General features: G+C 44.4%; 2 protein-coding genes across 4 annotated transcripts in view; one reads left to right on the top strand and one right to left on the bottom strand.

The window, feature by feature from the left end:
- Positions 1 to 16248, top strand: part of LOC135549626 (tubulointerstitial nephritis antigen-like) — a 71388-nt gene extending 55140 nt beyond the window's left edge. For all 3 annotated transcript variants that reach the window (XM_064979760.1, XM_064979759.1, XM_064979758.1), the window contains 3 exons: positions 1075 to 1198; positions 11396 to 11441; positions 11558 to 16248. In XM_064979760.1, coding sequence (XP_064835832.1) covers positions 1075 to 1198; positions 11396 to 11441; positions 11558 to 11716 — 329 coding nt within the window. In that variant the 3' untranslated portion in view covers positions 11717 to 16248. The remainder of the gene's footprint in view (positions 1 to 1074; positions 1199 to 11395; positions 11442 to 11557) is intronic.
- Positions 16249 to 19278: 3030 nt separating this feature from the next.
- On the bottom strand, positions 19279 to 21111 carry LOC135549041 (lens fiber membrane intrinsic protein-like). Its single transcript, XM_064979110.1, has 4 exons — positions 20913 to 21111; positions 20309 to 20458; positions 20066 to 20200; positions 19279 to 19737 (listed from the first exon to the last, which is right to left on the bottom strand). The coding sequence occupies exons 1-4, from the start codon at positions 21085 to 21087 to the stop codon at positions 19673 to 19675; spliced, it is 525 nt and encodes a 174-aa protein (XP_064835182.1). The 5' UTR covers positions 21088 to 21111; the 3' UTR covers positions 19279 to 19672.
- Positions 21112 to 21847: the final 736 nt, after the last annotated feature.

Raw genomic sequence — 21847 nt, 5'->3', positions numbered from 1 at the left:
ATAATGTGTTTTTATCCTTGTGTGTCCAGTCCATCGATGATGTGTTTTTATCCTTGTGTGTCCAGTCCATTGATGATGTGTTTTTATCCTTGTGTATCCAGTCCATTGATAATGTGTTTTTATCCTTGTGTATCCAGTCCATCGATAATGTGTTTTTATCCTTGTGTGTCCAGTCCATCGATAATGTGTTTTTATCCTTGTGTGTCCAGTCCATTGATGATGTGTTTTTCTTCTTGTGTAGCCAGTCCATCGATAATGTGTTTTTATCCTTGTGTATCCAGTCCATTGATAATGTGTTTTTATCCTTGTGTATCCAGTCCATTGATGATGTGTTTTTATCCTTGTGTATCCAGTCCATTGATAATGTGTTTTTATCCTTGTGTATCCAGTCCATTGATAATGTGTTTTTATCCTTGTGTATCCAGTCCATTGATAATGTGTTTTTATCCTTGTGTATCCAGTCCATTGATAATGTGTTTTTATCCTTGTGTATCCAGTCCATTGATAATGTGTTTTTATCCTTGTGTATCCAGTCCATTGATAATGTGTTTTTATCCTTGTGTATCCAGTCCATTGATAATGTGTTTTTATCCTTGTGTATCCAGTCCATTGATAATGTGTTTTTATCCTTGTGTATCCAGTCCATTGATAATGTGTTTTTATCCTTGTGTATCCAGTCCATTGATGATGTGTTTTTCTTCTTGTGTAGCCAGTCCATCGATAATGTGTTTTTATCCTTGTGTATCCAGTCCATTGATAATGTGTTTTTATCCTTGTGTATCCAGTCCATTGATGATGTGTTTTTATCCTTGTGTATCCAGTCCATTGATAATGTGTTTTTATCCTTGTGTATCCAGTCCATTGATAATGTGTTTTTATCCTTGTGTATCCAGTCCATTGATGATGTGTTTTTATCCTTGTGTATCCAGTCCATTGATAATGTGTTTTTATCCTTGTGTATCCAGTCCATTGATAATGTGTTTTTATCCTTGTGTATCCAGTCCATTGATAATGTGTTTTTATCCTTGTGTATCCAGTCCATTGATAGTGTTTTTCCCCCTGTGTATCCTGCAGCCATCCTGGAGGTCCATGAGGACTTCTTCGTCTATAAGAGTGGAATCTACAAACACACAGACGTCAGCTTCACCAAACCACCACACTACCGCAAACACAACACACACTCCGTCAGAATCACAGGGTAAGGCTGTCAATCATCTCCCATCTGATAAAGCTTTTATCCATTGTACAGTATGTTAAAGGCAGCACTTATAGGAAAATGAATGTATTACTTTTGATCTCATGGATTCAGTGTTAACCTTTCTAAATTCTGGAATAAATCTATGCATTCATATTTTATTATATTTTAAAATTTTTAGATTATCAATATCTAAGTCTAGTATTTGTTTACATATACCAAATGATCAAATAAAAAAACATCAACCTGTCAACATTCCCAGTCCTGCATACTACCACAGGTGTGTTGTGTTCAGTGTGAGTAAGAGATTCCCTCTCTGTCGGTCTGTCAGTCTCTGAGACACACCTTGGCTTCAGTCCTCTGTCACGCAGACAGACCGCGGAGACCACAAAAATGTAGGCTGGCAGACACTACACACCTGGATTGCCCACCCCAATTCTTCTGGCTCACCATCCCCATATTTCCTCACCCCCACCCTAATTCTTCTGGCGCCCCACCCCCAATCTTTCTATCTCCCCACCCCCACTCCAAATCTTCTGTCTCCCTAGAAGGGTCAGTTTAGATGTTTAGAGGTCAATATATGTGAGGGTAGGTTTTGGGGAGGGTAAGCTGATCTTAGATCTGTGCCAAAGGGCAATTTCTATGAGGAGCACCCACTTCCTAACAGACCGTGTTCTCTCCATCGTCATTCATCACTTTTCCCTCTTCCCAGCTCCTGCTGCCTCGCCCCCATCGCTGACTCCCAACCCCTCTGACTCCCAACCGCCAACCCCCTTCCCTCTCTGACTCCCAACCCCCAACACCCCTTCCCTCTCTGACTCCCAACCCCCAACACCCCATCTCTCTCTGACTCCCAACCCCCAACACTCCTTCCCTCTCTGACACCCAACCCCCAACACTCCATCCCTCTCTAACTCCCAACCCCCAACACTCCATCCCTCTCTAACTCCCAACCCCCATCCCTCTCTCTCCCAACCCTCAACCTCCAACACCCCATCCCTCTGACTCCCAACCCTCAACCTCCAACACCCCATCCCTCTGACTCCCAACCCTCAATCCCCAACACCCCATCCCTCTCTCTCCCAATCCCCAACACCCGTCCCTCTCTAAATCCCAACCCCCAACACACCGTCCCGGCCAAATACTTTATTGTTTAGTCTACTCTGAGTCATCAGGTATTCGTTGAGTACTGTCTGACTGGGCTGTCTATTCTAGACATGAAAACATGTGTGACTAGGATTAGGTATGATAAGGTTTATGAACACACCTTCCCCTTGTAAAGGCAGCAGGTAGCCTAGCGGTTAGAGCATTGGGCCAGTAACCTAGAAGGTCAGTGGTTTGAATACCTGAGCCTACAAAGTGAAAAATGTGTCAATGTGCCCTTGAGAAAGGCACTTAACCCTATTTATAATGTTAAAGCCACATAATAAAAACTGGAGTTGGAAGGTTTGCTGTCGTTGGCTTGAACAACTCTAAGCAGAGCTGCTGAGAGCTGTCATTGAGGCAGTTTATCTGCTCCTTATCTGATCGGCCATTGAGCAATGGGGGATCCACTTCCGGCCCTGTTCTTCTGATTCAGTTTGGGTCTCATAATATGATAATGTGTCATTTATCTTTTCATAATGTGTGTTATGTTTTAGACATTTTTACAAATTAATAAAAACTGAAAAGCTGAAATGTCAATTGAGTCAGTAAGTATTTAACCCCTTTGTTATGGGAAGTCTAAATACGTTCCTTAGTAAAAATATACTTAACAAGTCACAAGTTACATGGACTCACTCTGTGTGCAATAATAGTGTTTAACATGGTTTTTTAATGGCTTCCTCATCTCTGTACCCCACACATACCTGTAATTACCTGTAAGGTCCCTCAGCTGAGCAGTGAATTTCAAACACATATTCAACCACAAACCCCAGGGAGGTTTTCCAATGCTTCTCAAACAAGGGAACCTTGAATATCCCTTTGAGCATGATTAAGTTATTAATTACACTTTGGGTATCAATAGACCCAGTCACTACAAAGATAGAGGCATCCTTCCAAACTTAGTTGACAGAGAGGAAGGAAACCGCTCAGGGATTTCACAGAGGCGAATCGTGACTATTAAACAGTTACAGAGTTTAATGGCTGTGATAAGAGAAAACTGAGGATGATCAACAACATTGTAGTTACTCCACAATACTAACCTAAATGACAGAGTAAAACGAAGGAAGCCTTTACAGAATTGAAAATATTCCAAAACATGCATTCTGTTTGCAATAAGGCACTAAAGTAAAACTGCATAACTTTATGTCCTGAATACAACACAACACTGAGTACCACTCAGTGGAGGCTGCATCATGTTATGGGTATACTTGTCTTCGGGAAGGACTAGGGCGTTTTTTAGGTAAAAAAAAAAACAGAATAGAACTAAGCACAGGCAGAATCCTTGAGGAAAACCTGGTTCAGTCTGGTTCTGTCAGCTTTCCAACAGACACAGGGAGACAAATTCAACAGGACAATAACCGACAACAGAAGGCCGCATATACACTGGAGTTACTTACCAAGATAACATTGTATGTTCCTAAGTGGCCTGGTTACAGTTTAAACTTAAATTGGCTTGAAAATCTATGGAAAGACCTGCAAATGGCTATCTAGTAATGATTTGACAGAGCTTGAAGATTTTTTTAAATAATAACTTGCGAATATTGTACAATCGAGGTGTACAAAGCTCTTAGTGACTTACCAATTCTAACATGTATTGACTGAGGGATGTGAGTACTTGTGTAAATTATTTTCAATACATTTGAAAAGATTAAAAAAACATGTTTTCACTTTGTCATTAATTGTTAATGGTGGGTCATGGGTCGCGACGTAAATGTATAATTATTTCATTAATTACTGGAATTGATTTGACCAAGTGCAACTGCGCTCTCGGTTCAGTGCGCTCTCTGCTCAGTTTGGCTGCTGCGCGAGTGGTAAAGGTAAAGGGAGATGCCGGTGTGCTTCGCGGTTTACCGTATCTTTTTTCTGAAGTTTTGTTGATGATCACTCCACGACCCACATGCTGCAGCGCTGTCGTTAAAAGGCATTGCCTTGTTATTCCCACTCGCCATCATGAAATGGACTCATGTTAGCCACAAGTTCTGACTGAGCTCAATCGTCATGAAACGCAAATACAGTGATTACTTTTTGTCTCTTTCATACAAACTTTGAGAAATAACGAGGAGCGCCCACAATGTGTTTTGTGTGGGGAAGTGCTTAGTAATGAGTCTCAAACGAACAAATTAATAAAACGACATGTCCTGACCAAACATCCAGACACAACATGACGATAAACCCAGGGAGTTCTTTCAGAACAGGGCATAATGCTTCAGGAAACTGCTTCGAAAGTAACTCAACTAGAAGACATTGTTGTCATTTTATAACAGGTGATAATATGCAGAAATAAGGGAGTATTATCTCTCATAGTAGTAGATGTGAAAGTGAAACTCAAACAATCCCCTGGCCTTGTAACGATACACAGCTAATATCTAACGTTAGCCAAAGCAAGCTAACTAGCTACTGATAGTGCAACCCTAAGTAACAGTACAGATGAAGATGAAAAATGATCAGGCCTACTGTACATTTTACTGTAGAAATTATTAGTAAAAACAAGTCTTGGTTGGAACTGTTGCTGTTAAAATACAAGTAATAATTTTTATTCTGAACTGGAATACTGATTGAAGCAAGATGCTTTTTGAGGCAAACACGGACAGTTCTGGGTTGCTCATCTGCAGCAGGAAGCAGTCTCCTGTTCTGATCCAGTTTGGCACCACATACATGCTTGTTGTATATTTCAACCAGCCACACACCTCTCATTAGGACTGTGTGTATGTGTGTGTTTTCTGGTCTACATCTGTGTGGTGTGATCAATCAGTTTATTCCAGTTCAGAATTTAAAAAAATATGTATTAAAACAGCAACAGTTCCAACCAAGACTTTCTATCAACAATCATTTCTACAGTAAGATGTACAGTAGGCCTGAATGTTTTATCTGTACTGTTACTTAGGGTTGCACAATCAAAAAGCCTGTGTGTGTGCTTTTATTTGTGTGATGTGATCAATCTGTTTATTCCAGTTAAGAATTCAATGATTTATTGTATTTTAACAGCAACAGTTCCAACCTAGACAGGTATGTAAGAGTGTTTTTAATGGGAAAAAATAAACATGAAAAGATATTTATGGGTATTTCATTGGTATTTGTTTTTGTCTATATTGCATTTTTCTTTAGGCATAAAGGCAATGAAATGTACCGATATTTACGTATAGTTGCATTTTTACCTAAGCTTGTGTCCCAGGAAAACACAGAATTTCTAATTTGGGTCCCAGGTTGGAAAAGTTTAAGAACCCCTGGTCTAGGGTCTTGGTATATCGATGCCAATTGCATAAGGCTGAGTCCCAAATAGTACCAAATTCCCTTTATATGGTTCGGCGCAAAAGTAGTGCACTATATACACAGTCCTGGCACGCTGCTGGTGTCTGGTCTGTCCTGGCACGCTGCTGGTGTCTGGTCTGTCCTGGCACACTGCTGGTGTCTGGTCGGTCCTGGCACGCTGCTGGTGTCTGGTCGGTCCTGGCACGCTGCTGGTGTCTGGTCTGTCCTGGCACACTGCTAATGTCTGGTCGGTCCTGGCACGCTGCTGGTGTCTGGTCTGTCCTGGCACGCTGCTAGTGTCTGGTCTGTCCTGGCATGCTGCTGGTGTCTGGTCGGTCCTGGCACGCTGCTAGTGTCTGGTCTGTCCTGGCACACTGCTAGTGTCTGGTCTGTCCTGGCACGCTGCTGGTGTCTGGTCTGTCCTGGCATGCTGCTAGTGTCTGGTCTGTCCTGGCACGCTGCTAGTGTCTGGTCTGTCCTGGCACGCTGCTGGTGTCTGGTCGGTCCTGGCACGCTGCTGGTGTCTGGTCGGTCCTGGCACGCTGCTGGTGTCTGGTCTGTCCTGGCACACTGCTAGTGTCTGGTCGGTCCTGGCACACTGCTAGTGTCTGGTCTGTCCTGGCACACTGCTAGTGTCTGGTCTGTCCTGGCACGCTGCTGGTGTCTGGTCTGTCCTGGCACACTGCTGGTGTCTGGTCGGTCCTGGCATGCTGCTGGTGTCTGGTTGGTCCTGGCACGCTGCTAGTGTCTGGTCTGTCCTGGCACACTGCTGGTGTCTGGTCTGTCCTGGCACTCTGCTAGTGTCTGGTCGGTCCTGGCATGCTGCTGGTGTCTGGTCTGTCCTGGCACACTGCTGGTGTCTGGTCTGTCCTGGCACACTGCTAGTGTCTGGTCGGTCCTGGCATGCTGCTGGTGTCTGGTCTGTCCTGGCACACTGCTAGTGTCTGGTCGGTCCTGGCATGCTGCTGGTGTCTGGTTGGTCCTGGCACGCTGCTAGTGTCTGGTCTGTCCTGGCACGCTGCTGGTGTCTGGTCTGTCCTGGCACACTGCTGGTGTCTGGTCGGTCCTGGCATGCTGCTGGTGTCTGGTTGGTCCTGGCACGCTGCTAGTGTCTGGTCTGTCCTGGCACGCTGCTGGTGTCTGGTCTGTCCTGGCACACTGCTAGTGTCTGGTCTGTCCTGGCACACTGCTAGTGCCTGGTCTGTCCTGGCACGCTGCTGGTGTCTGGTCTGTCCTGGCACACTGCTGGTGTCTGGTCTGTCCTGGCACACTGCTAGTGTCTGGTCTGTCCTGGCACACTGCTGGTGTCTGGTCTGTCCTGGCACACTGCTAGTGTCTGGTCGGTCCTGGCATGCTGCTGGTGTCTGGTCTGTCCTGGCACACTGCTGGTGTCTGGTCTGTCCTGGCACACTGCTAGTGTCTGGTCGGTCCTGGCATGCTGCTGGTGTCTGGTCTGTCCTGGCACACTGCTAGTGTCTGGTCGGTCCTGGCATGCTGCTGGTGTCTGGTTGGTCCTGGCACGCTGCTAGTGTCTGGTCTGTCCTGGCACACTGCTGGTGTCTGGTCTGTCCTGGCACACTGCTGGTGTCTGGTCGGTCCTGGCATGCTGCTGGTGTCTGGTTGGTCCTGGCACGCTGCTAGTGTCTGGTCTGTCCTGGCACGCTGCTGGTGTCTGGTCTGTCCTGGCACACTGCTGGTGTCTGGTCGGTCCTGGCATGCTGCTGGTGTCTGGTTGGTCCTGGCACGCTGCTAGTGTCTGGTCGGTCCTGGCACGCTGCTAGTGTCTGGTCTGTCCTGCACACTGCTAGTGTCTGGTCTGTCCTGGCACGCTGCTGGTGTCTGGTCTGTCCTGGCACGCTGCTGGTGTCTGGTCGGTCCTGGCACACTGCTGGTGTCTGGTCTGTCCTGGCACACTGCTGGTGTCTGGTCTGTCCTGGCACACTGCTAGTGTCTGGTCGGTCCTGGCATGCTGCTGGTGTCTGGTCGGTCCTGGCACACTGCTAGTGTCTGGTCGGTCCTGGCATGCTGCTGGTGTCTGGTTGGTCCTGGCACGCTGCTGGTGTCTGGTCTGTCCTGGCACACTGCTGGTGTCTGGTCTGTCCTGGCACACTGCTGGTGTCTGGTCGGTCCTGGCATGCTGCTGGTGTCTGGTTGGTCCTGGCACGCTGCTAGTGTCTGGTCTGTCCTGGCACGCTGCTGGTGTCTGGTCTGTCCTGGCACACTGCTGGTGTCTGGTCGGTCCTGGCACGCTGCTGGTGTCTGGTTGGTCCTGGCACGCTGCTAGTGTCTGGTCTGTCCTGGCACACTGCTGGTGTCTGGTTGGTCCTGGCACGCTGCTAGTGTCTGGTCTGTCCTGGCACGCTGCTGGTGTCTGGTCTGTCCTGGCACACTGCTAGTGTCTGGTCTGTCCTGGCACACTGCTAGTGTCTGGTCTGTCCTGGCACGCTGCTGGTGTCTGGTCTGTCCTGGCACACTGCTAGTGTCTGGTCGGTCCTGGCACACTGCTGGTGTCTGGTCTGTCCTGGCACACTGCTGGTGTCTGGTCGGTCCTGGCACGCTGCTGGTGTCTGGTCTGTCCTGGCACGCTGCTGGTGTCTGGTCAGTCCTGGCATACTGCTAGTGTCTGGTCGGTCCTGGCACGCTGCTAGTGTCTGGTATGTCCTGGCACACTGCTAGTGTCTGGTCTGTCCTGGCACGCTGCTGGTGTCTGGTCTGTCCTGGCACGCTGCTGGTGTCTGGTCGGTCCTGGCATGCTGCTGGTGTCTGGTCGGTCCTGGCACGCTGCTAGTGTCTGGTCGGTCCTGGCACGCTGCTAGTGTCTGGTCTGTCCTGGCACGCTGCTAGTGTCTGGTCTGTCCTGGCACGCTGCTGGTGTCTGGTCAGTCCTGGCACGCTGTTGGTGTCTGGTCGGTCCTGGCACGCTGTTGGTGTCTGGTCGGTCCTGGCACGCTGCTGGTGTCTGGTCTGTCCTGGCACGCTGTTGGTGTCTGGTCGGTCCTGGCACGCTGTTGGTGTCTGGTCGGTCCTGGCACGCTGTTGGTGTCTGGTCGGTCCTGGCACGCTGTTGGTGTCTGGTCGGTCCTGGCACGCTGCTGGTGTCTGGTTTGAGCAGCATGCTCCACTGATGATGATGACGGTTGAAGCTAGTCTCCCCCCTCCTCCGCTGACACTGCGGTTCTTTCGCTGGTTTGGGCTGCGAACGTGAGGGTCGGGGGCACCAAGGGTATGGATTTAGGGATGGGCTGGGGGAAAGAAAGGAGGGCCAGGGTGCGTAGAGCCTGACCATCACACCAATCACTGTTTTTACAGCCGAAATCCCGCTGCAGTGCATTCTATTAAGCCAAGGGCCTGGGAAAGTTTGTGTTTAGCGCATAGAGGTCCAATCTGGTGGAAAAGGCATTGTCTGGGGCGTTGATCCCAACTGTACGGGACAGAGAGAGGATCAGGCCCATGGAGGAGGTCAGGGGTAGGGGAGGGGAGGACTGGTATGTCCCTCATTGTCCTGGAGGAACAATGCTAACTGAGGGAGATAAGGGCTCCGTTGTGGTCCATTTCTGTCTGGCTCTCTGGCTTTGCCTGTATATACACACACACACGCACATAAGCACCCACACCTACAAGTAGGTGCATGCACGTCCACACACACACGCACACACACAACCCCAAATCCTTGACCCCCAGTGTGTACAGCTGTTTCTATTTGCCTATTCAGAGCATGATGACCCTTGAACTCTTGTCCGAACCAGACTCGACTAATAAAGAAACTTGCTGATTGAAGGTTGGGATTATTCACCAATGTTTTGGAAACGACTGAAAATATCACATCTCTTTCCCAGCATTCCTTTTCTCTTATAAAAGGAGAAAGTCTCCCTTGGAGGCTCCTAGAGGCCCTAGGGCCTGGTGTTCACAAAACAGGATGGGAATAGAACTGGAGCGAGGAAGGGGGAGGGAAGGTCGGTCTGTGACGCTGGGCCGCCTCCGACTGGGGGCAACTGCCAGATAGGACCAGAAGCTAAGGATGATGTGAATGTATGGGCCTTGGACTTCTTGAGATCAAAGCATGCTGGTTAGGGAAGGAGCGAGAGAGACAGGGAGAGAGTAAGAGATTCCTCTGCAGGGGTAAGGTTTATTTATGAAAGCCTCGCTCGACCTTCAGCAATGTTGTTGTCTGTGAGATGACAGGAGTCGGGCGGTGACCACTTCCTCCCTGGCAGTCCCCCCTTCCTGTTTCCTGTGCTGCGAGGGGGAAGTGGCAGAGGGGGGAATTCCATGTGCTGCTGAGGAATCTGAATGATGTAGGATGCAGGGGAGACGTGTACATGTACATGTGTGTGGGTAATATAACTGCTCTGGTGTTCCTTAGCCATGGTCATAAATTACCTCTTGTTTTCAGGATACTAGTTAAGAGATGAAAGATGTCTTGTACCCAGTACATCAGCTCTACTTGGCTCTTCCTAGAATTCACCATCAGTTGTGTCAAAAGCTCTCAGGTTTAACATTCCTATGGGGTGGGATATATTTAAAAAGTAAAAATATGTAAAAATACACAACATTTTAACTATATATGTTAAAAAAAATAGCATGATTTGAAAATTCAGTGGATGGGTCGTTCCATGAAATTAGTGCCTTTTGAGTCCCTTTCATATTTTAGTAGAAATTGTGCACATATGACATTTCATATAAAATGAGTGCCCTTTTAATATTGACCATATGGAAAATTGACATGTCCGTCTCTTTATCCCCTGTGTCTTCTACACTCTTAGAAACAAAGTGCTATCTAGAACCTAAAAGGGTTCATTGGCTGTCCCATTTCCACAGAGGGTTCTACATTGGAACCCAAAAGGGTTCTACCTGGAACCAAAAATAGTTCTACCTGGAACCAAGAATGGTTCTCCTATGGAACAGCCAAAGAACCTTTTGGAACCCTTTTTTTCTAAGAGTGTAGAAAGATTTGAACCCTCTTAACCCCAGCATTTCTCCAAGTTTTCACCATCATTGTGAAGCCCTACTTATTTTGATGCTTTGACAAAGTAATTTCTAAACATTCATATTTATTTAATCTGATTTAGTGATTCATTTTAAGGTTAATAACCTGTCCCTTCATTTTAAGATCAGCCACTTTACTTGAACTGAACTCAAATTTTTATAAAGTGAAACTATTCCTTTTTAAATACATTTTTCAAAAGAAACATTGAACATCTAATAGTAAAATCATATTGTAAATGCAGGTGAGCTGGTTCTACTCTTTCTCACAATTTTCAGGTATTTTGTGGTGGAAAACTGAGCGGGTCAAACATAACATGCCAACCCTGTTACCCATAGATAGGCTAGAAATGTTTTCACTATTTAACATTTTTGTGAAGCTTGTATTCAATTTCCCCTCCCTGTTCACACAAGAAACTTCCATTCCCCCTGTCACAAGGGGATTTATGGCGGATTTAAGATTCATTCGTCAACACTTTTACGGTCGACCCTGTTATTTTATTTTGCACTTAATGAGCACTGTCATTTTTTATTTAACCTCTTGAGATGGAAAACTGTTTTTTAATGAAGTTAAACATGTGCTCTATATGACAGAATGTTCAAATTAGGTGAAATAAAAAGTAAAAAATTACACTATTCAAAGGGCACCTAATTAGTGGAACAGCCTGCATGCATATTATGAAGATCAAAGATAATATTTTTTCGTCCCCTTGTGTGTTTGTGTTCTCACACAATCTTCATTGTCCGATTGTTCTTAGTTCCAGTTTGTGCCCTTTAGTGGAAAACAATCATGTCCGTAATCCATCTCGGTGTGTTCTGTTCCAGGTGGGGAGAGGAGAGGAACTATGATGGGACAACAAAGAAGTTCTGGGTAAGAAAGGATTCCTAACTAATCACATATTCTCTCTCTTGTCTATTATGTATCAACTATATCTACCGTACATTCTAACCCATGCCACTCTTCCTAATAACACTTGACTTTTCCAGATCGCTGCCAACTCGTGGGGGAAGAACTGGGGGGAGAACGGCTACTTCCGTATCGCTCGCGGTGAGAACGAGTGTGAGATTGAGGCATTCGTGATCGGTGCGTGGGGTAGGGTCACTATGGAAGACATGCAGAGCCACCATCACCGCCGACTCAAGTAGAGACATACACTCCAGGAACTCAGCACCCTCTTCCCCTACCCTGAGGGAGCAGCTCAACTAGCCCCAGAGTGCCTACCCTTCAGCCCATACCCTCTTCCCCTCCCTACCCTGGGGGAGCAACCCAACCAGCCCCTGAGGCCCTGCTCTTACTCCCTTACCCCCACGCCAAAATTTGGGGGAACAACTCAACCAGTTCCCACTCTGACCTTTGGGGGAACCAACAACAACTACCCCAAGAACTTCAACTCTTAACCCCTTACTCCCTTGCACCCACCTCCACTTACGGCAGCCTAGGGGTTTTGATACCCCAACCGCCCCCCCCAACACAACTCAAGGTTGATGGCACCAAAACAAGCTCCAGGCCTGCAGGCGGAGAGAGGCTTCTCCACACAGCCTCTTCTGGCTTCAGGACACAGCAATAAGCTGACTCATTATCCCAAAGACCATCCTTCCCAGACTCCTCAGCTTCGGCCTGGCATAGACTGTCTACTTCCTACTTCTGTTCTTAAGTCTTCACTTCCACTGCTATAATGATGAAAGAACTGTCTTGATCTGAACTCTCTCACTCTCCTCTTTCTCATTGTGTAGCTCTTCATTTGGCTGCCATGACAGGTGGCTATCTATCTCTGGTCTTAGTTAACCCTCTCTCTGTGTTTCTCTGTTGTTGTGTATTTTGAAAGCCAACCCCTTAGGGACAGATTGGGATGGGGAGAACCAGAGTGATAGAGGGGTAGATGATACAGGCACCAGACTGGGCAGTTCCCACAACAAGAGACGATAGAAACTAACAATCTACTACAGTTTAGTTTAACGTTATCACTAACTCTTAGTCTAGCTACTTACATCGCTGATTAATGTATTCCTATTACTGTCAGCAGATCTAGTGCAGTTGCAGTAGCCATGCATATCTTCACATGTTCCAAAAATGCAGAATCTTACACTGGAAAGGGTGTTGGGCTAGAGGTAGGTGGGGTTGAGGGTTTAGTGAGCTGGGCATTTGACCAATAATTCATTTAATTAATTTAATTAATTAATTTACCAAATATTGCTGTTTTCTTTTTAGGTTAATTGCACAGTACAGTATTGAGTTTAAGCAAAGCTCTGGAAGTGAAACTCAATGCCAAATTTCTCTTGAGTTTTCAGTACCACATAATCTATCTGTTTATGGAAGAGATGGTGTCAATCTTCCAATGATATCAAATCAACTTCGTTCTCATGACCATGACAGCTCTTGACTGAAATCAACTGCTTGAACACAGCTTTTCATTAGAAATAATATTAGTGGATCAGCCGTTTTATAAATATCCCTTATTACTATTTATAAAGTACGTATAAAAGAAGAGATGAAGCTTGTTTAATATGTGTGGATGTGATTGTAGCGAGCGAGGAGCTTAAAAAACAGCCTTTGAAAAACACATGCCGTTTATTAAATCAACTGGTTGATAAAATAATAATGAAATAAGTGCAGTTTTTTTGGGAGCCTCTGGTTGAAAGATTAGACCCATTGTGTATTATAGTCTTAATCTATTTCATTCTGTGTATTTACATTTGAGTCATTTAGCAGAGGCTCTTATCCAGAGCAACTTACAGGAGCAATTAGGATTAAGTACCTTGCTCAAGGGCACACCGGCAGGTTTTCCCCCCACTTTCGCTGTGCCAGGGATTCGAACCAGCAACCTTTTGGGTTACTGCCCAATGCTCTTAACCACTAGGCTACATGTACACAGTGTTATGGTTATGCTGAAAATATTCTTATTAGTTGCTTTGAGAGATGTTTGTCTCCCACACAAACTCCCCCATCCCCTGACCAGCTGCTTTAAAGAAGGGGTGTCAAACCCATTCCATAAGAGGCCATACGTCTGCTGGTTTTTTATTTCAATAAAGACCTAGATGACCAGTTGAGGGGAGTTCCTTACTAATTAGTGAACTTAATTAATCACTCAAGTACAAGGGAGGAGCGAAAACCCGCAGACAATCAGCCCTCCGTGAAATGAGTTTGGCACATGTGCTTTAAAGGGTGCTCAGGGGGTGCATATTCTTCTGCAAAAACACACATCAATCAAAAGGTGAGGAGGTCACTGCACTCAGCTGCCAAAGTCTGTTCAGTGCTGTTTCATTGTAGTTTTTTTTGTCATTTTGATGGTATAAGCCTAATATCTCAGACACAACATGCCACTAACACTGGGGTATTTAGCAATAGGCATGTGTAGGCATATACAACAGACTCATTGTGCCGTTTCAAAGGTTGTGCATCTCCCCAAAATGTTTAAGTAGGTAGCTCAAGCCTCAACTGAAGCCAGTGAACACGCAGGTTCTGATATACTAATTTAACTTGATATAACTACCTTATGTGATGTTGCCCCAGGTTCTCTTTTTATGTTGTCTCTCTAATTTTGTTCAAATTTGAAATATAGTTTTGTCATTAGTTTTTAATGTATCAGATTCCAGAGGTGCCAACAGTCCTTTCAGAGACCACATCATATACAGTCTCACTCCACAATAAACAGCTTGGCTTCCCAGAAGTGATGTATTTTCAACTGTGACACCTTTCCAATATGGCTTCCAGTTGTCACATTGTTACTGTAACTCAGCCAAGGCTCCTATAAGCCTACACCATTTCAAGTAGGCCTTTAGTTTTAAACCCCCATTACAACCATCACCTCTGAGAAAAGGACAGAGGCGCAAGAAAACAGACGTGTGTGGATGGACAAGCAATGTTCAATGTGGAGGAAGGTTAGGCTATAGGAGGTAGGGCAGACATAGCCGCATGTTGTGTGAACCATGCGGTCTACAGTATATTTACTTTCACTTCAAACGGAGCGAGAGAGGATGAGTACGATCAAATGGGGGGATGGTGAGGTGCATCATTGGTTCACGAGGCATGACAGTACAGAAAGAATGGAGAACAGAAGGAAGGTGGGGGTTGAGGGGGGGACTGGGGAGGGAGTCAACAGAGCTGAAAACGGATACGATGACATCGTGTTGTTTAGAAAAAAGTACACCAGAAAACTTTACCACTATTTAGGGCTTTGTTAAGCCAGTATCGCTGAAGCGTTATAGAACGCTCGATTTTCTGCAATATGTATTGAATAGAGCCCTCAGTTGTGTTTTTCACTTGACTTTTAATCCTTTATAGGTTCTAACCCCTGATGCTTCAATAGTCACATGATGGACGGACTCATGCCAAACATAGCCACAGTTCACAGGAGGTTGGTGGCAACTTAGTTAGGGAGTACGGGCTTGTGGTAATGACTGAAGCGGAATCAGTGGAATGTTATCAAATACAGTTGGAAACCAAGTGTTTGATGCCATTCCATTCGCGCCGTTCCTGACATTATTATGAGCCGTTCTCCCCTCAGTAGCCTCCACTGACATAGCTATGCAACAAATCAACAAGTGAAAGCTGATGTGCAACATCATTTAGTTTTTTGGTAGACATTACATAATTTTATTGCATTCATAAAATGTCACGCTTTTTGGTTTAATAAAAAACAAATCAATTGTTACAATTGTGAGTTCTAAAAGCAATATGAAAGGAATCTGCTAATGCGTTGCTAGGCAATAAAGAAGGCTACATGTCATTGTGTAATTTCTTACAATTTTGCAAAATATTAACAAGTAGAAATGGGAGGTGTTTCCGCATGATTAATTTATTCTAGATTTTACATTACCGTTATAAGCTACCATAACTGTTCATAGACCTAGTAGTTTATTGGTGCAAGTCAAATCAGTTTTATCCTTTAAAATAATGTTATAGTACTATCCCATTAGTCTATGAGATACAGCCCATAGCCAATGAAAAAACCCAGGGCTCTGTCCCAAATGAAACCCTATTCCATATACAGTAGTGCACTACTTTGACCAGTGCCCTGGGACACAACTAGGCCTACTGTATAAGGTTATTGTCAATATGTTGGCTAACCAGATGGATCCTCATTCCCATGCAGTCATCCAGATAGTTATGTCCTTATAGGGATAAACCAGTGATAGACAGATAAGCCTGTCTGGATCAATGGGACGAGATGAGAAGGCAATTGGATCCAAGTCATGCGGAGGAAAGGAATTTGGCCAAAGCTGGATCCAAGTTGGTCTGACTGTTCTTTTTTAGTTTGAGTGAATCCTGAGTGTGATTCACTGGGTTCCATCTTTAGTCTGCCTATTCAAGGTGCCAAGATCTGTAGAGACGACAAACAATGAGATCTTTGTTAGTCTTAAATAACTATTTGGATGGTATTCAGGGGTTAAAGTTACTCTGACATTAAAGAGCCACTCACTCAACCAAACATATATCTTATACTATAGGACTCCTTCAAAACCACAGAACCCCAGTCAGAAGTTGTGTATTCAAAGTCAAAGACCCACTTCATATTCATTGATACATATACTTTATTTATGACAAGATGTATAAATGATATATTTTATTTTCTGTGCAATGTTTATTATTATGATCTGTCTCTTGTATTGTGTGCACTAAATGAAACCCCCCCATAGTTTTTACCTGTGTGGCACAATAAAGTCTCTTAAAACAACCATCCCTGTCTGACTCATTGTCTAATAATGGAAGACAATACCGAGATAATACAAAGGTAATGGGGGTGGGGGTATCGACACCGAGTGGCTCATGGGACGGGCGAGGGTGGGATGAGGACAGTGCTGTAGCAGTTCTTTCCACTTCTGAGAGTCATAACTCAGACAAACAGATAGGAAGGCCAGGGAACGAGGGTGAGTTAATTTGCATACACTACCAGTCAAAAGTTTTAGAACACCTACTCATTCAAGGGTTTTTCTTTATTTTTACTATTTCGTACATTGTAGTGAAGACATCAAAACTATGAAATAACACTATGGAATCATGTAGTAACCAAAAAAGTGTTAAATAAATATTTGACATTCTTCAAGTAGCCACCCTTTGCCTTGATGACAGCTTTGCACACTCTCATCCAGCTTCATGAGGTAGTCACCTGGAATTCATTTAAATTAACAGATGTGCCTTGTTAAAAGTTAATTTGTGGAATTTATTTCCTTCTTAATGCATTTGAGCCAATCAGTTGTGTTGTGATAAGGGGTGGGGGTAAAAGACCAAGTCCATATTATGGCAAGAACAGCTCAAATAAACAGAGAAACGACAGTCCATCATTACTTTAATACATGTCAGTCAATATGGAACATTTCAAGAATTTTTAAAGTTTCATCAAGTGCAGTCGCAAAAACCATCAAACTGGCTCTCATTAGGACCGCCACAGGAATGGAAGACCCAGTGTTACCTCTGCTACAGAGGATAAGTTCATTAGAGTTACCAGTCTCAGAAATTGCAGCCCAAATAAATGCTTCACAGAGTTCAAGAAACAGACCCATCTCAACATAAACTGTTCAGAGGAGACTGCGTGAATCAGGCCTTCATGGTCAAATTGCTGCAAAGAAACCACTACTAAAGGACACCAATAATAAGAAGAGACTTGCTTGGGGCATGAAACACAAGCAATGGACATTAGACTGGTGGAAATTGGAGTCCAAATTTGAGATTTTTGGTTCCAAACGCTGTGTCTTTGTGAGATGCAGTGGGGGTGAACGGATGATCTCTGCATGTGTATTTCCCACCATAAAGCATGGAGGTGGGGGTGCTTTGCTGGTGACACTGTCTGTAATTTATTTCGAATTCAAGACACACTTAACCAGCATGGCTACAACATTCCGCAGCAATACACCATCCCATCTGTTTTGGGCTTAGTGGGACTATCATTTGTTTTTCAACAGGACAATGACCCAATACACCTCCAGGCTGTGTAAGGGCTATTTGACCGAGAAGGAGAGGGATGGAGTGCTGCATCAGATGACCTGGGCTTCACAATCCCCCGAATCCCACAAAACCCAATTGAGATGGTTTGGGATGAGTCGGACCACATATTGAAGGAAAAGCAGCCAACAAGTGCTCAGCATATGTGAGAACTCCTTCGAGACTGTTGGAAAAGCATTCCATGTGAATCTGGTTGAGAGAATGTCAAGAGTGTGCAAAGCTTTCATCAAAGCAAACGGTGTCTACTGTGAATATTCTCAAATATAAAATATATTTGGATTTGTTTAACCCTTTTTTGGTTACTACATGATTCCATATGTGTTATTTTATGGTTGATGTCTTCACTATTATTCTACAATGTAGAAAATAGTCAAAATAAATTAAAACCCTTGAATGAGTAGGTGTGTCCAAACTTATAACTGATACTGTATATTTGTTTATTTTTTTTCTCATATGTAGCTAGGGAACTGACTGTTATTGGTGATATGAAGACCTTTACATTGAGATGGATGTTAAGCCAAAACAACAGATATGCTATCCATGATGCATTGACATTTATTTAATAAAAGTAAGATTTATGTAATGTATTTTTCAGTGCGGACACATTACATTTTTGCTTATTTAGATTTCCTGTTTTTGGCAATTAATAAATCTGTCCAGAACAGTACACCGTGTGGACCAAGGGGGCCAAGTAAGGAAATGTGGACAGAGGCATGCATTCGATAACAACATATTTACATTTCTCCCATTGTTCCTGGCTCAGGTATAGCCCAATCACCCATTACCTCAACGCCTACTGTTTCTTTAACCTTCCAGATTATGACAATTGCCAAATATCTCAATCGAGGTGTAAGCTGTGACTGCGGACATAGGCATTGCAGCAACCACATCGCCACCCCACCCCAGTGGTCTAGGAATTATCCATCACATTCTGTCCAATTCTTCTCTCATTGTCTACAGGGTGTTCTAGAACCCTCCATGGGTTCCTTCAGTAGTTATGTGAAACCTAGAGTATTCTTGAAGATGTCAACAACTGTAAAGGACAATAGAAGTTTCCACAGGATGAGGGTTGGGGTTCGAGGGAAGCATTTTCTCACAAAATACTAAGTTGTGGAATAAAGGAGACTGGTTTCCCTTAATGTGTGGGATTCTTATCTCCTATTAGTGTTGACATCATGCCAGTTAATGTAGCCCCAGGGAATTGTTTTCCACTTGGTTGTGCAGTAGTTTCTTCATTACAAACTATACATAACAATGCAAAAACATGTCCTGGAGGTCTCATGTATTAGCTTGTGACTGGGGCCACCTTGGGTCCACTTCTTAGCTCTTTGCCTTGGGGAAAGTAAAACATGATTAATTGTGGTAGGTATTGAACAGGGAAAATCTGCATAATACCAGTCAATCTTACAGAAAATGTATGACAAATCTTTACCTTTTGCAAGATGTGGCCCTCTCAGCTTCAGGCAAATGCTTTTTCTTTGGGATTTGCCTGGCAACAGAAACACCCCTGGCAATGGAAGCAACTTGTCTAGCAGTATGTGCAAAGAAGCCCTGCTAATAAAAGCTGGTTTAGGGCCGCCATCTTGTGGTAAAACTTTGTGTGCATCATGTATAAGACAGCCATCACTAACACAACCATCACGAAATACACCCTAAAAAGGTGGACTGTGCACTAAGTATCAACATAGAGACAACAGAGCATTTAGAGAGGAACTTTATTGGAAAATATGAGATCTTGCCTAGTCAGCATGGCTCCACCTGCCCATATTCCTAACCAAAACTACAATAGGCTACATTTGCATGTACAAAATGCCTGTTCTCATCTCGCATATATGCTTGAAAAGGGCACTAAGGAGATACCATAACCATTGCAGTGCTAGCCATTTTGAAACATAGTTTCCTGTTTACTGTACATAGATAAAGAAGCTTGTGGAATTGTCTTTGCAAATAAAGTTGTTATCATTCTTCTTTTCATGTGAATGGCAGAAAGCTATTGTATATTTTTCTATCAAGTCTTTATTTATCCAGGAAATCCATTGGAAGCATCAGGGGATGGAGGCCCATGTAGGCACGAAGGCTTTCTGTCATATGTTAAGGTCATTCATTCAGTGTTAAATGTTGTTTTTTTTAAACAGTTTGTGCGATTTGCGGTGTCTTTCTCTCTAGCGTGTAGGGCCGCCTCCTCTCCTACATTCATGCATTCTGTAGGCACACATGTAAAATATCCCTGGAACACACAGAGCACACACAGGTTAATGGACAATGGACATTAGAAACCAGCTGTAGACACCCAAAAAACCACAAGCCTCCCGTCAGCACCTACACTATCTATCAGGTCTGAAGGTTCAGCACTATGATGCAGCAAGGCCCCCCTAACCCATTGGAAGGCTAGGGGAAATCATCACCATATTGCTTTCATCAGACTCTTCAGATCTGCTAATGCTGGGGGACTCAGGGCTTGTGAGTTGTTTTTGGACCGGGCAATGGAAATATTGGGCATGTTGGTATGGAGCCAGTTTTGAGTACTGTGATTGACCCTGTATGTCAGTTCTTACCTGCAAAGAAGGTCATGAGCAGTGCCACCCAGCCCAATATGTAGGACCAAGAGAAACGCCAGTCACCGAAACGCTTGCCCAGAAAGTTCACTGTCACACCCGTGTAGATGGCCATTGCCAGAAGAACAAATAAGGCTGGGAGAAAGCAGGGGAATATAACAGGTAAATATGCTGTACTAAACATGTGTGTGTGTGCGTGTGTGCATGCGCGTATGTGTGCGGATGTGCAAGTGTGAGACTCACTGGAGACGAAAAACATGATCCCTGCAGCAAAGGAACGGTTGAACCTCTCGAAGGCAGAGAAGTGGGCGAAGGAGAGGATGCCTGCGATGATGCCCGCAAAGCACGACATCCCTGACAGGATCATAAAGGCCCGGGTGGCATTCCAATATGCTAGAAGAGGACAGACAGAGTAGTGAGCAGGAAGACAACAACAGAGCCCCAGCATCCCTCCTTCAGGCAGTTTGTCAACTAAACCTAGTACAATTCTCAGCCTCTAGATGGCGCCATATTTCTCCTCGTGTGCAACATTACTCTAAAATACATCCCAGTAACGGGTTTGTGACAACAGGATTGTAACATGAAACAAAACAGCTATTGATGAGATGTCTCTGACAAATTACTAGACTAGGAGGAAGCCTCTATTAACTACTGAGAGGCTGCAGGTAGCCTATTCTCTTGGGCCATGTACAGGAGGGGTAAACATAGTTTTAATTACTATTGCTCTCTTAGTCTGTGTCCCAAATGGTACCCTATTCCCTATATAGTGCACTACTTTAGACCAGAGCCCTATGGGCATAGGGAATAGGGTGCCATTTGGGAGGTGTTGCTTGATGTGTGTTCTCACCGATGCTGTCCGTCTGCATGTAACACTTTCCCGACATGCAGTACCTCCACAGGCCCTGGTGGGCGAAGCTGCCCGACAGACGGTACTGCATCCAGTAGTCTGTTGCTGTGGAGACCACCAGCAGGATGTTCCCCACCATGGCACAGAACAGGCCCCCTCCCATGAAGCTGTACATCCTAAGAGAAGCTGCTGTGGCCACTGTGTGGTACCTGATTCTGCATGGGAAGATGAAGGAGGGTGGGTAAACACACCTGGATTATACAATGTTTTGTATGACACACACTCAGTTTGCTCTGGCCACTTCGTAGTTCTTCATACTGGGGAGGGAGATGATGAAGCTAGACAGACACACCTGTACCTATCTGGTATGATCTACGTATGTAGAACACACTCAATTTGAATTATTATTATTCCATACTGGAAAGAATGTAATAGAAACAGAAATAAGTTCAGTACGATTCTTGACACAGGAAATAACTGTTACATGGACAACAATATTTGAAAGCCAAAGTACAAATTGCTGAATCACAGTAGTCTCAAAATGCTGGTAATTTTGGGATCATATATATTACAGAGTTTCTAATTATTATCAGTTGAGCTCACTCATAAGCACTACTTCATATGATTCTATGGCACAGACAATAAGTCAGATACAATCTAAGCTTTATACGACACCTGTTAACATATATGAACATTTGCTCCATATAGCATAAACAAACACGCATGCGGTTTTTACATTGTCATAGAATGCACGTTTACAACTAGTATCCTTAAACAGCTCTTTTGCCAAGTATGTTCTGCCAAGCACTTAATTGAGTTTGATCAGTGTTTATTCAACCACTAGTTCACTATTGTCTTCTTTTCAGACTTCAGTTTATGAGTAACTGTGTCTTTGGCACAACTATACATTTTTATCAAGGGAACATTATATAGAT

This window comes from Oncorhynchus masou, chromosome 12 (assembly GCF_036934945.1).
Source record: "Oncorhynchus masou masou isolate Uvic2021 chromosome 12, UVic_Omas_1.1, whole genome shotgun sequence".
Lineage (NCBI taxonomy): Eukaryota > Metazoa > Chordata > Actinopteri > Salmoniformes > Salmonidae > Oncorhynchus > Oncorhynchus masou.
The sequence above is the reverse complement of the archived record's forward strand: the minus strand, read 5'-3'. Positions and strand labels throughout refer to the sequence as shown.

Excerpts from the sequence above, each read along its gene's own strand:
- LOC135549041 (XM_064979110.1), bottom strand. The coding sequence starts at position 21,087 with ATGTACAGCTTCATGGGAGGGGGCCTGTTCTGTGCCATGGTGGGGAAC. Across the intron at positions 20,459-20,912 it reads CATGCAGACGGACAGCATCG|CATATTGGAATGCCACCCGG; the intron begins GTGAGAACACAC and ends GTCCTCTTCTAG. Across the intron at positions 20,201-20,308 it reads GATCATGTTTTTCGTCTCCA|CCTTATTTGTTCTTCTGGCA; the intron begins GTGAGTCTCACA and ends GCTTTCTCCCAG.